Raw genomic sequence first — 14176 nt, forward strand, 5'->3', positions numbered from 1 at the left:
TGGGATCCATAGATGATTTCATGTTTTGAGAAAACTCATGATGGATTCTGAGAAAGAAACAGTATCAGTCAAAATGCTGAGAAGCCAGAGGGATCATTGTTTGGATGTTTGCCTCACATGAGAATTCCTGTGCAAGTTAAGCGATTAGGCAGTTATTTTTCTTTGCAAAACAACCCCCCCCAAAAAATGTCATTTTTCCTTTTTCCTCTGGGAGAAAGGGAGTGAAAATGGTACAGAACAACTCCCCTGGGCTGATCGTCCCATGGGAAAAGAGTTGTTTATCACCACAGTGGTGATAATGATGAGGCTCTGGCTGGTGACGGCAAAGTCGCCAGACCTCAGATGGCTCTGCTGAGTGTTGTTTTTTTGCAATGCTGGTCACCTAAAATGGTCGTTTAAGGACAAAAGTGAATGTGCAGAAGTCCTAAACTGAAAATCACACCAGCCTAGCTGTCTGTTTACACTAAATCACCCAGCTTGTTCTGATTTCATGATTAAATAAGTTAAGGCATCACATGCCAGTTGTAGCTCTACTCAGAACAAAAAGTTATAGACAGAAAACAGCCTCAAACTGGTGGAAGCTGATAGATGGTGCACAATAACAACATGAGAAACCCTCACAGCCACCGTAGCATGCAGGTCACTTTAACTCTCCACGGTATAGAAATATATTTTACTGCATAAGAAGCAACAGTAGCTTTCGCCTGTGAAATTGTGTTCACCAAAGACCTCTTTAACACTTGTATAAATGAATTCTAAAAATGGCAAAACATGTCCAGACAAATGTACAGCGCCCAGTAAAGTAGTACAGTCTTAAAAATGCAAGAACGGAGCAATGAGACTCCCCATAAAATTGTAGCGCCCCTCTTCAGCCAATCTGTACTTATGAAAATGCTGGAATGCACCAGTGGCACACATCATTCCCTAAAATCCAGTCAGTGGTGTGTGAGATACAGTGTATGGCAGACAGATGAACAGACTGGGGCCAAACCATAGTCTCTCCCAAAATTTCATTGTGGAGGACAATAAACTGAACTTTTTTTTTTTTTTTTTTTTTTTTTGTCTTTGTAGTGGGAATGAGTTTACAGGCACATAGCAGCAACATAACCTGTATGCACTGCCTGTGGCAGAGCTGCTTTGCTTAGCAGGCATTGAGCTAAAGCAAAGCAAACATAATTTTATTTTACCACATAGCCTGTGCATGTCACAAAACAAGAAACTTAATAAAATAATACTTGATAAAGTATTTTATTTGTAAAGTGTATATGTATTCGGATATACTTTTCATGGTCCTCAGACACTTTTTTGGTAACAAGAGATAAAATCATGTGAAATAAACAATACTACAAAATAAATAAATAAAATGAATGAATTAATAAACAAACAAATAAATAAATAAAATAGATTATTTACAACAAATAGAGAATTAAACAACAGATTGTGACATATTTTGCCATTTTACATCATCAGTCAGCACAGTTTAGCCTAGTTATAGCAGATTGCACATGAGTCCGTCTTTTGTGTATACTAGTCATCTGGTGGCACGGACATCAGATTTGATGAATGAAATTCTTTCCTTCAGTATCACACACCATTTATATGCTCTTTGTATTTCGTTTCCACTATCAAGGCCTAAAATAGAATTTGTGGTGAGCCATACCACAACTGAGGCACTTGCAGTTTATTTTATTCAGGCCTTTGCAAACCACTCAGCTGTTAACTACATTTGCAAACTTAAATATTAGAAATATAATGAAAATGTTGGCTTAACCGTTATTATAAATGTGCAAGGGTTCATTACACTTGCACACACTGCAACAATGAGGAGTTACTGTATGTGCAAGAAGGTTTACTTTATCTGGATTTTGTTTTTGTTGATTTGAAGTTAATGATTATAAATCAGATACAGGCAACAAAGTTATAATTTTGTATTTGAATTTAGGAACTGTCACATTACAAGATGAAAATGCAATCCTTTTGTTAATGACTATGCTACTATGAAATTCTCTTTTTCCACTCGTCAGGCAAGTCTGAGCACAGGGTCAGGCGCAGATCAGGACCATGGAGTTGAGAGACGATCAAAAGAAAAATCCATTTTGCACTTTTTTGCATCATGAAGAATTTTCTCAACTAACAATTAAAAATAATGCAATCCAGCCAATAGACTTTTTCCATTTTTTGGGGTGGAAAAACTTTTTTCTCTCCTGCTCTTGCTGTATTTGTCACTATTACTATTGGACACACCACCTGCACGGAAAGCGTTGCAGAATACAAGAACTCAACAGGTTTGCTACCTGGGTAAGGTTAAAGGGCATCCAGTAGGAAACTGAGGCCGAGGTAGATTAGGAAAGTTAAGGGAAAGTGGTTACCACAAAAAGGTAAACTAAATCACTTCAACGTAGAATAACTCTAGAATAACTGGAATGCACTGATCTTCAAAGACTGGTGGGATTCCCAGTACCCTTTTTAAGCAAAACTGCAGTTCATATGAAATCACTTAATACAAAATAAAAACTTTAGTTACCTGTAGAGCTGCGCAAAAAGACCAAAAATAAAGCCTTGATTTTTTTAAAAAACTTTTCATGAATTACTTAATTTAGTCTTGCTTAATTTTAAATAGCGCCTCCATCTTTCAACACAGTCCAGACCGACTATTTACTGCAAGTAGCTTACTGACATATATAAACAATTACATTTTTTTTTTTTAGGAGGAGACATTGTTTCTGTTGAAAATGAAGTTATTTTGTGTGCAGGGGTGATTCATTGAATTAAAAAACAGTCATATGTTTTGAAAGTAAGAAAAACCATCATTGTGGAACGACAATGATATCCTTGCATGTTTAGTATTTATGACCTTTTAAATGCTAAGATAACAACACTCCCCCAAATAGTTATGTAAAGTAATCAGTAGTCATAAATACAGTGTTGCCCAATCTATCATGTAGAAATCAACACATTTCCAACTTCTGTGACCTCATTTATTTAGTCCTGTGTTTGCCAGTGTGTTTGTTTTTCTTGAGGCAAAAAGCTCCATGTAGACTGTTGTTGTGCTGCAGTTTAGTCGGACCTGAGCTTGTCCCCTTCGTATACAGCTGAAGGGGGTACACCATGGGAATGGCAGCACAGCTGGAGCAATGACTGTATTGTGTATCTAGGTCAACTTGTTTTTTTGTTTTTTTTGTTTTTTTTTTTCCAGATGTCCTGTGGAGGGATGTGGTGTTGTTGATTCTGGTTACTATCTGTGATATTTCTGTAGTTGGTCAGAGAGGCAGAGTTTCTGCCTCACTTATAATCTTAGAGTCTTTGTTCAGCTTTTTCATAAACAAGCACATTAGTGCAGCTGGGTTCATGAGTTCATCTCATTCCTCAACATGAATTATAGCCAACTATTCAAATTCAAGAAATCTAGGGGGGCAGAATTCCTTAGTTCACTGTGGGTTGCTGTGGGAATTTATAGCAAAAGTATGACTTCTATCATATTTGTGTATATTTTGATGGTGATACATTACTCAAGGCAGAGAGTCACTGCTTTGTAGTGAGTCAAGTCCAATCACTTGGTGCTTTATACTATTCTGCTTATTGGACTGACTTGGAGCAAGTTATTGAATTTGGATTTGGCAGCATGAAAAAGGAAATGAGGATTAGGCTTTCTGTCATGACTCAGCCAGTAGAGTAACACCGTCACTGCTGTTTCCTCTGAGTCGTGTGTAATTTTGAGCCTTGCCTGTTTTCGCAGCCAGGTCATTTGTATGTTGTGGTATTGCACAAAAAATGAGGACCTGTCCAGAATTCAGGCCCTAGTGTGGCTTGTGTTTGCCTTTTGTGTGTTTTCCATGGAGCGCTACAGCGTGCTGATGTGTGTGTGTTTCTGTGTATCGGTCTGTGCGTATGTTTACAGGGTGAAGTAAACATAATGTGCCGTGTGTCACTCTTCATCTGGAGGATTCCTTGATGATCTTTGGTCTGAGTGGTGTTTTGAAAACTCCCTGAAAATGGAACTTTAATGGAGGCTTAGCAAACCAGCAGCAGATTTAAAGTGGAAGTGGTCATTCTGACTCGCTGCACATAAGTTTTCCTTACTGCAGTTATGTGAGAGAGGAGGAGGAAAAGAGCCTCTGTCACACTCAGTGGAGAAAGTTAACGGTGGTGTGTGCACAAATGAGGTTAACACACACACACACACACACACACACACATATATATATATATATATATATATATATATATATATATATTTATATGGGCACAGTCACACATTCAGATTATGACAAAATTGTATACAACATCTGTAACAGACATTTAACAAGGTTTTTATATATATAACTGAATTTTAAAATAATACACTCATGAGAGCCGTATCACAGTTACAGTACACACAGTAGTGCTGTCATGAGCAGGAGGTGGGAGATGGAGGAGAGGTGGGAGGGGCAAGAGACACGGGGCCTCCTCCGTTGTACAGGACAATAGAGCACAAATGGTTCAGCCCGGTCCCTCCCCTTTCTGCCACGTGGTATGTTCCAACCCAGTATTTAAATCCGGGAGCTTGGAGGCTGTGCTGTTTATGTACAGAAAACCGGCGTAATCCAGGAAGCAGCTGAGAGACAGAGGCAGAGGGGGAGTCAGGGGGAAAAAAAAAAAACGGCTTCAGCAGAACACGGGAGGTGAGGACAGTTACAGCAGGAGAGCCAAAGAATAGAGAAAGAGAGAGAGGATTGAGGGATCCTGGTGCTAAAACAGCTTATGTGTAGAAGAGAGCGTACTCTGCCTCTCTCTCCTCTCTCTTTTCTGTCATTCTCTCTCCTTCCACTGTGCCGGCGGGGGAGGGTGCATCGGCCGTCCCAGGCCTACTTACATGTCCCAGCATCCCGCAAGAGCCCAAGCAAGGCCACTGTGACCGTAACGGGGACTGTGAGAACAGGACAAGACAGGGGATAGAGGTATTGTAACCTACACCAATAAATTAGAAACTGTACCTTGTAAAACCTATTGATGTGAAGACCATGTTACTAGAAGTTTCCCCTGTGGTCTGACTTGGCTTGAGTTGTCCTAAAAATATTGCACAAACATGCATGAAGCGCCAGATGAGGTGCCAACAGAGACAAAAATTGGCTTTCTACTGTAGTGAGATGACAGCATGCAAAAGACACTAGTGAGATCATGAGAACGAGATGATGTGGAGAGATTTGTCTCTAGGGGGAGAGATGCCCAGATGGATGAGAAGCCTATATTGTACTTCCATCATATTAATAAGATTTTGCATAGCAATCAAATTAGTACTTCATTGACTCTTAATGGAAAAACAGGTGATCATTGTTTTCCTCTGCAACGGTTGCCAGATCACTTAATTCTTTGAATCTTGTGATGTTATCATCACAGCGGTTGCCCCAGCCAGTCGTCTTGGCAGGGCCAACTTTGTGAAGTTTTATCAACAGTGTGGCAGGACCTGATTTTGGTCATCAAAATAGGACAAATCAAACAGTCCACCATGACAGTGACTAACCAATAGTGCATTAAACCCCACACACCACCATCACATTTGACACGCTCTCATTGTCGGGGTATGGAGAAATGATTTGTTGCTATGGTGTTGATCATAGCAAAGCTTGGCCTTTTCCAGGGTGTTTTGTGTTGTCTTTGACTGTTGCAGTGAGCAAACAGATAGGACATCTGGCCCTGCTGCTGTTTGTTTTATAATCTAATATGATGTTTAATTGCTTGATTACTTGGTGGATTGATGACTAGGAATCTGGGCAGTTTCATAACAGGTACATTTGCTATGTAAGTGCGTTCAAGTTCAGTTTATTTTAGTCTACTTAGTGACAGAAATGATAGAAGACACTATTATGCACATAAATTTCCATTAATGACCGAAAAGGTAATAGGCATAGGCTGCAGGGAATAAGCGTAGACAGTAAACATATTGGGCCTACCCCTCTTACCATTTACAGGTAGTCAGTTGGCAAAAACCAAAAAACACACAGCAGTTACCAAAAACACTGAAATACAAAAAGAGACAACAATAAATACAAAATAAATCAATCCAGAGCTTTATAGGCATCGGTGACATTGTTTTTAAATATTTTTTCAAATCGTTGTTTAAACCACTTTCAACTGAAAATACATCTCTTTTTTATGTTCATCTTTACCCTATTTTTTTTTTTTTTTTTTTAACATGTAGCTTCCCTTTAAATTATATTGGCTGTTTTCTCTCTTACTGAGAACAGCTTTTTGATACTCTGTGGAAGTTAATTTTGCTTTGCTTTATACATGTGAGTGCACTGTATTCAGAACAAAGCGGTTGTAGCAGAGTGTCGACCGCTGAGCAGGTCCCGCTGGAGTTGAATGTTTTGTTCAGAGCCTCAGTGGAGCAGCATCTCCATCAGCACTGTGGTGTGCAGCTCAGCAGCAACAACACCCTTCAGTGTCACATGCCCACCTTGAGCTGACATCACCCAGCCAGTTTGGCTGAGTAGCGAGGTCTCCTGCTGGGGTCTCAGTTTCAAAGCTCCACATGAACATGTTGACCTTCCTCGTGCTTAAAGAGATCAGCGCTTTTGTGAAGACAGCTGACAACCATACTGTGTGTTGGACCGGAGTGTGTGACGCTGGTGATTACAGACCTGCTCGCGTTACAAAAAGCTGGAGAAATTTTCTTTCATTGCAGTGCTAATAATGTTGGTTTGAGTGACAGCTTGAGGTGCTTTCAAACGTAAAGGCCCATACCAATGATTTTGAATGTTTGGCCCATTTTCTATAATTTAGACAGCTTTTTCATTGCAACAAACTATTTTGCAAATCATGTGGGGGTACTTAAGATTTCTGAACATATAATCAAAATTCCTCGATTTTCAAATGAATTTTTGGTTGAGGCACCCATGTTATAATGTTCTACCTCTGTGGCTAGCAAAATCGTCGCCATTCATGAACCACACAATGGATAAATAAAGCAAACAGTTTCACTTTGCTCAGTTTCAAGTCATAAAAACACAACAGTGCTGCTGCTTTTAGGAAAACTAATGTGGATGACTTTATTATGGTGATAGAATACTGGTGTGAAGCAAGTCTGAAGTGTCTGAAAGTTCATTTAATATCGTAGTGGGTTGAACGGTAACCAGTGGTCTTAATAGAAGGCAGGAAAAATTATGGAGGAATTCTGTTAAAAAAGCACATACATTTTGTAGATAGAAGAATGCAGAATCATTGGTATGATCCTTTAGTTGACTGACATGCTGTATAGTTGCTTGCAGCTTCCACCACCCAGGTTTTCCTTCCCTGCCATCAAACTGTGGTTCTCTTTTTATGCAGCTGAATAGTGACACCATGTTTTCGAGGTGGAGGCCCAAAGTACAGGTTTATTCTCATCTGTGGTTGCTAAGGAATATTTGAAGCGCATGTCAACCCTCTGCTGTTTGGGGAATTAGGCAAAAGGAGGTTACTGAGCTGTGGAGAAAAACAACAGTTTCTAAAAACAAACAGCAGACAGAAAAACAATAAATCAACCTAGTGTGTGTGGTTGCAACACATTGTAAAATGCTTGTAGTAGTGTTAGTGCTGTTATTTTATTATTATTATTATTATTATTTTTTTTTTTTTACAAAAATTATACAGAAAAAAGCAGTATATGATTGTTTGGTTAAAGTTTTGTATGTTTAATCTGAATAAGTCATGAGATTGTATTCTAAAAGTCTGTTTTTCACAACTTTGAAGTCTCACTTGGTTCGTGACAGCAGAAAAAAGTGAGTTTATTTTGTGGCAGTGTTTTATTGCCACAAGACAACAGAGTTCCTGTAACACTAATACTGAATGATAACAGTATAGAGGACGGGATTAGGCATAGCTAGATATAAATGAGTAAATATAATACATGTAAATACATGCAAAATAAACAAATATATATGATAAAATACAGAAATTGGCCATTCAATATTTATTTATGCATGTACTCCATAATAAGATTTTTCAGTGGGCATGCTGCCCAGCAGTCAGGCGTAGCAATTAAATTAGGAGGTCACTTATTCTGGTGTCCTCTGCAATGTTAGCCAGATCTCCTAATTCTTTGATTGTTGTGATGTTATCGTCACAGCAGTTGCCCCAGCCAGTCGTCTTTGCAGGGCCAACTTTCCTGCCTAATTGTGAAGTTTTATCAACAGTGTGGCTGGCCTTGCAGTTAGCTCCATATATTTCTGACTAACCAATAGTGCATTAAACACCAAACACCACTGTCGAATTTGATTGACACACACTCGTTGACGAGATAAGGAGAAATACAGTTGAAAGTTGTCTGAACATCAAGGGCTCTAGTTTCGCAGACCAGGCGAGGCGGGGGCGTAGCGCAGATGCGCTTCGCCAACTGGGTGTGGCCAGGCGGATTTTCCAAGTTTGGCACGCCGTTCTCGGTGGCGCAAGTACTCCGCCGTCCCTCCTACCGGCGCAAGGGAGGAGAGAAGGCGTGGAGTGGGTTTGACACAGCCGATTCACATTTAACCAATCAAATGAGCCCCTGTCCTCGCCTTTAAAATGCGCTGCGCGAAAGCGTAATGAAAGTTTACACAGCTGACAAGGAGGTCTACTGCCGCAGGCGGAGCGGAGCACAGGAGACAGGCGCGGAGCGGAGACCGGCGAGCAGTGCGCACACGTCACCAAAACCTCACAGGCAGGCTTCCGGGATGTCGGCACATGAACGATGCAATAAATACCGAAAAAAACACTATTCAATGCTACGATCACAATCAGCACATACATATATCTCCATATCAACTGTCCCGTCACAGCTGATGTCAGATCAAAGGAGATTGGCACTGTTTATGCTGATTGTGAGGTTTTGGTGATGTGCGCCAGCCAGCCAAACTTCCACTGCGCCGGCTCCGCTCCGCCTTGCGCTGAAAGTAGACGTGGTTTCAGGAGGCGAGCTTTTGGCGCACCTCGGCGAAGCCTTTTGGCACAAAACTGTCACTGCGCCAAGCCGAATCTGTCGGCACCTCCCCCCGCTGCGCCACCACTCCCATCTCCGCGCAAGTCCGTCTGCGAAACTTGGACACTGTCCGCCTCTCCCGCTTCGCCGGTCGAAACTAGCTCTGCGCGGGGTTCGCCTCACTGCGCCACCCCGCGCTGCGCCGGGAAACTAGAGCCCCAAGGAGTGATATGCACGTTTCCAGAAATGCAGTTGGTTGCACTACTAGATATTTGGCATGATTTTTTTTTAATAACCCGGGGGGGAAAATTGTCTTTGAGTAAATTTACTTACAGAAGTGTCAGATAATTTTTCACTTTTCAGCATGGATGCGCTTGTGTCTTCAGTCTCGCTCCCTGCTGATCCTCTATTCAGACACACAGGATGTTTTGCCAAATACAAAAGTGACTACTGCATTAACAAAACTTGGGTGTAGAGGAAATACACAGAGAAATAGATAAATGGAAAAATAAATGACTGTATACTGTAAATCATTTTCTTGTTAATGCATTGTCCTACTTGTTTACTTAATAATTTATGTTCACTGCTTGTTCATTATTTACATAGACTGATTTATGTCTTCATTTCTAAGCGTTCAATTTTTTTAAACATCCATTTATTTTTGGTATTGTATTTAATTATTCATTTTTGTTTTCCTATTTATGTCCAGTTCTGACCTCCATAAAACAGATGACCTGCTTTGACATTACATGAGCAAAGGAGGGAGAAAATGTCCAATGAGCAAAGGAGGAAAATTATTTAACCAGGATTTGAAAGCAATGTCATGCCAAATGTGTTAAGTACTGAGAAGTAAACAGTTTTGGCTGCATATTTTATGTCATTAAAAGTACTAAAAATAACTAAGGCTTTAAATAACTAATCAAATATTTCTAGGATTATAAATACTCCATGCTACTGGTGGTAAAAGTAGCTTATTTGTGAAATGGCTGCTGGTGTCCTGGCATTTCTTCTAGAGTGAACGGACCAGAATGATCCTGGTATCACTTGCACGTCTTGGTTTTCTTGAGGACCAGGGAGTACGGGGACGGCTGAAAGATCTGTTGTGAGCCTCAGCTCTCCACAAGGAGGGCTCTCTCTCTCTCTCTCTCTCTCTCTCTCTTTCTCTCTGTGAACAGGAAAGTGTTCAGAAGAGCAGGTGGACTGTGTTTATGGGTGGTGTGTGGACTCGGGTCCCGAGGATGTGAGGGGAAAGCTGAGATGGAAAACTTTGTCTTATGCAGTGCACTGGTCTAACAAATTTACTCATCACTCACAGTTTGCATGAAAATGGCAGGCTTGTTTTGCATGCTATGACAAACACACACATACACACACCAACACACCCAAAAAGATTGCTTGTTTGAGACATTTCAGGCTAGGTTCTTTGACTGACCTGTCTGCCAAAATACATTAAAAGACAGACTGGATTTGCACGGTGGTGTGAAATGAATAACAAAAGTGCCTCTGTCACGGCCTCACAGAAAGTATTCCCGAAATAGGGAATGAGGACACGGAAGATTAGTTTTTTTGTCCCGTGTTGATCCTCATTCTCTTTCACAAATGACTCACACAGAATTCATTTATTTTGTCTCAAGGACTAGCCTACAGCCAACTATTGGTTATACTCAATCATGGCGCAGTTGTCATGGTGCAAGGTTATTGCTCACGTCAAAATTGTTTCTTTTATCTTTTTTTATCATTCAGCAAAGTTTACAAAGTTTAAAAAATATTGAGATGCAGTATGGCTGGCATTTTATTTTGAATCAGGAAGACATGTTAGCTACTCTCTGTTACAATACTAGTTAGTTAGTGCCAACATCAAAGGAAGAAGCAAGCTTGTGTCGTGTAGTGGCCGCTCAGTTCTTGGTCAGATGACCGAGCTACATTTACAGCAATTTTAATTATTTCATTCATCGTGTTACAAGTTAGAAGAGCCTAGCAGAACTATTTAAAGGACATAGCAATCCATAATCACGTTCTAAAGTGTCATTGTTGAATACTTGATTTATGAGGTGGGAAATTATTGTCTCCAAACTTTTTCTCTCTCTCTGACCTAAATAATCACTTACGGAAACACAGAATTCACCTTTTTTTTTTAATATCTGCTTTAGAATAATTATACTGAGCTAACTCGGCTTTAAAGAGTGGAGTGGGCTTGTTTTTTCTAAATTAGGTGTGACCAAGTGACCAAATTTGATGTGAGTAAACCCTGCTTTTTTAACTTTATCTGTGTTAAATTACAACCACTAAGAGAATTGCTAGGTTGTTTTCCTTCTCTCTCTTTTTTTCCTACATTGTCTTGGAGCATGTACGTTGAATGGGTGTCTCCCAGTGTTTATCACAGTGCTTACTGGTGCTCTGGTGTAAAGAAGGGTTGTGTTCCCCACTGCACTGATGTCACTCAGATAAATAGAGTTGGGTCTGCTGGATTAAGAGGCATCTGTGGTGGAAGGGCAGGGGGATTATGTAGATACTATACTGGGGACGACTGTGTGTGTGTCTGCATTTGCACTTACCTGTTTGTTTGTGTGAAGATGCACACATGCTGGTATGCATGCCTGTGTGTGCACCCTCCGCCCTGTCCTTGAGAGTATGATTGTCAGTAGATTGTTGCATTGATCCCATACGGTTGAGATAGGCCTCTGCAGGAAACAATGAACTAGTTCTGTCTTCATGATTATTTCAGAGAGCTACTTTTTCTCTCTTCATTCCTAGCTCCACAGCCTTGGAGGCAGACAGCAGATGGCAAAAACTAATTGTCACAGGCCAGACACAGCACCAATAACGGCACCAATTACAGAGGAGAATGAACACACCACTCCCAAAGCCATAGACTTTAGACTTTTTATGAGGGGGCCATGACTGAGTTACTGTCTGTGTACACAACTTTGGTTCATTCTTGCAGCTTAAATTCATGGCTAGTGTTACACAGTCTGCCGAAATGAGTGAACTAAATTGGCTGTCCCATAGTATAATTATACCTTTCATTTGATTAGTGGGCTGTCAAACGTGTTTGCCCTTTGTTTGTTCTCATGATTTTGTAGTAGGATTACTCCAGAGTGGAATTAGAGTCATCTGTTTCCAGCAGGTCTGAAGTGGGGAAGGCCCTTCTGTGTCATAGCCAGGTGTGTGCGCATGTGGGCATGTGTATGTGTGAAGTCGGATAATTCTTGTTTGAGTGTGTGCATGTGTAATTGAAGTGAGATAGCATCTGTTATTACAGCTGCCTTTCCACCAGCTGCCCTCTGCTCTTGGACATTTTACATGGATTTTCATGCCCTAACAGGTTGCAGTTACAGTAAATGTATCCAGAGCTTGGCCCTACTGAAAATTATGTTTTTAGCTTTTTTCCTTTATGCGCCAGTGTCTTTGTCTTTGATATCTGCAATACAGACTGAAAAAAAAAAAACACTAGTCAGCAGACTTGTAGTATTTAAGTCCAGGACGCGGACTCAAGCACTAATGACTCAGACTCGATTCGTGCAGTAACTACCTTTGGACTGGGAAGCTGTAGTTGAGGACTCTTGTTTTTGACAAAACAACTCTCTCTCAGTGGTCTGCCTTGGTTTAGCGCCTTGGTGATGCCTTGGTGATGTGACACACACTGATGTGTGAAATGGCTTGAAAAGACATTTTCTTGTTTTTTTCTTTCTTTTTTATCTTCTGGTCTCTTAAAACCTGGAGTCAGAGGAGCTTCTGTAGCTCTTGTAGACAGCTATTTCTTTTATTTGCTGCGATTCTATGCTTATTTATACTCTTAAAGCATGACATTGTTTTACAAATACAGGCGGAGAGGCAAAGCTAAGCAACGGAGAGAGAGGGGGGAAAAACATGCGAACAGTGTCCACATTTGTGCCCGCTAATTCCATAGCTCACTGGTTAATCAAATGTAAACATGTTTTCTATTTTTGTCCACCTGTCATGATGTGAGCCATGTTGACTTGTACATTACCTTGCATTGCAATCATAGCTAATGAGTTAGCTGTGGCTTGCAAAGCATCCAGAGGCCCATGTGCATCTGCACCCCTGTTTATTTGCTTTATTAGCAAGCCCACCACACAGTGTAAATGATGTTACGTGTTTTTTTTGCTGCACATAATGACTAATTGGACAGTGTAATGAGGCCCTGTGTTGCATCTGATTGCTGGAGAAATGTCTTGCGATTTGTAAGTCCCTTACTGTCTATGTCTGTATTTCTATTCTACAGGCTGTGCCAAACCAAAATTTTGCCGTAAAACACATACATGACATTTTGTTAGCCTTTATTTATGTGTGAAAAATCAGATTCACATGAATGTCTTTCTCCAGTAATACCTGCCACATATTCACACATTTACACCTGAAAGCTGCCCAGTGTTCTCATCTCGAGTATTTTTAGCTTATTTACATGGGCTGCTGGAAAGCTGAGAGTTTGTATGTTTGTTATGTTTGCTGTGTTTGTCATATTTTTTATGCTATTTAATATATTTATGTTTAAGATATTTGTTATTTACAGCTGACCCTGTGGAGCAGCAAAAAAAAAAAAAAACAAACAAAAAAAACAAATAAAATATTAAGATATCATTACATGCATTCTTGTGTACTTGGGTATTCATGAAGAACATATGGAAGTGCAGGTAAACAGTATATAACAAACCAGACCTTAAACATGATGTGACTCATCATCCAGTACAGCATGCACCTGTAATTGCAGTCAGTTTACAAAGAGGCCAGGAGCCAGGCTGCTGCATTTCAAAATTCAGCACCCTCCTAAAATAACACACTACACTCAGTAACCTCTCCAAAATGTGAGCTGCTCGGAGGAAATCGCCAAGGGAAAGTGTGGAGCAGTCAGCCAAGAAATAGTCATGTGCTGTGGCCTTATGGATAGTTAGTGTAGGACCTATCGGAAAACTGTCTTGAGATGTTTCCTTGATTGTTAAACAATATTAACACAATATGTCATAACATTCTTCTCTCTGCCAGACCTGCGTAGTGCAACCGGGCCTAAGCCCCTCAAGCCCCAGCGATCCCTCCCAGGGACACCCGTTTCTCTCAAACACTTCCCAATTGACCTGCGGACATCCATGGACGGAAAGTACAAAGAGATTGCCGAGGTGAGATTCTGGAGCCAGATAGTGTTGCAACACAGTAAACCCACAGGGGAACAAACACACAATGAACCTCATTCATGAGCCATTAGAATGAATACATTAGATCTTAAAGGGACAGCTTAGGTTTTTTTTT

At 40.5% G+C, this 14176-nt stretch overlaps 1 protein-coding gene across 4 annotated transcripts in view; it reads left to right on the forward strand.

The window, feature by feature from the left end:
* The window catches only part of ampd2a (adenosine monophosphate deaminase 2a), a 45231-nt gene that overhangs the window by 14079 nt on the left and 16976 nt on the right, over nt 1–14176 (forward strand). For 3 of the 4 annotated variants that reach the window (XM_030051091.1, XM_030051089.1, XM_030051090.1), the window contains one exon: nt 13916–14046. In XM_030051091.1, coding sequence (XP_029906951.1) covers nt 13916–14046 — 131 coding nt within the window. Of the gene's footprint in view, nt 1–4543; nt 4938–13915; nt 14047–14176 lie in introns of those variants that run through there. The other variant, XM_030051092.1, reaches the window with a different exon arrangement.

This window comes from Myripristis murdjan, chromosome 5 (assembly GCF_902150065.1).
Source record: "Myripristis murdjan chromosome 5, fMyrMur1.1, whole genome shotgun sequence".
NCBI classification, from domain to species: Eukaryota; Metazoa; Chordata; class Actinopteri; order Holocentriformes; family Holocentridae; genus Myripristis; species Myripristis murdjan.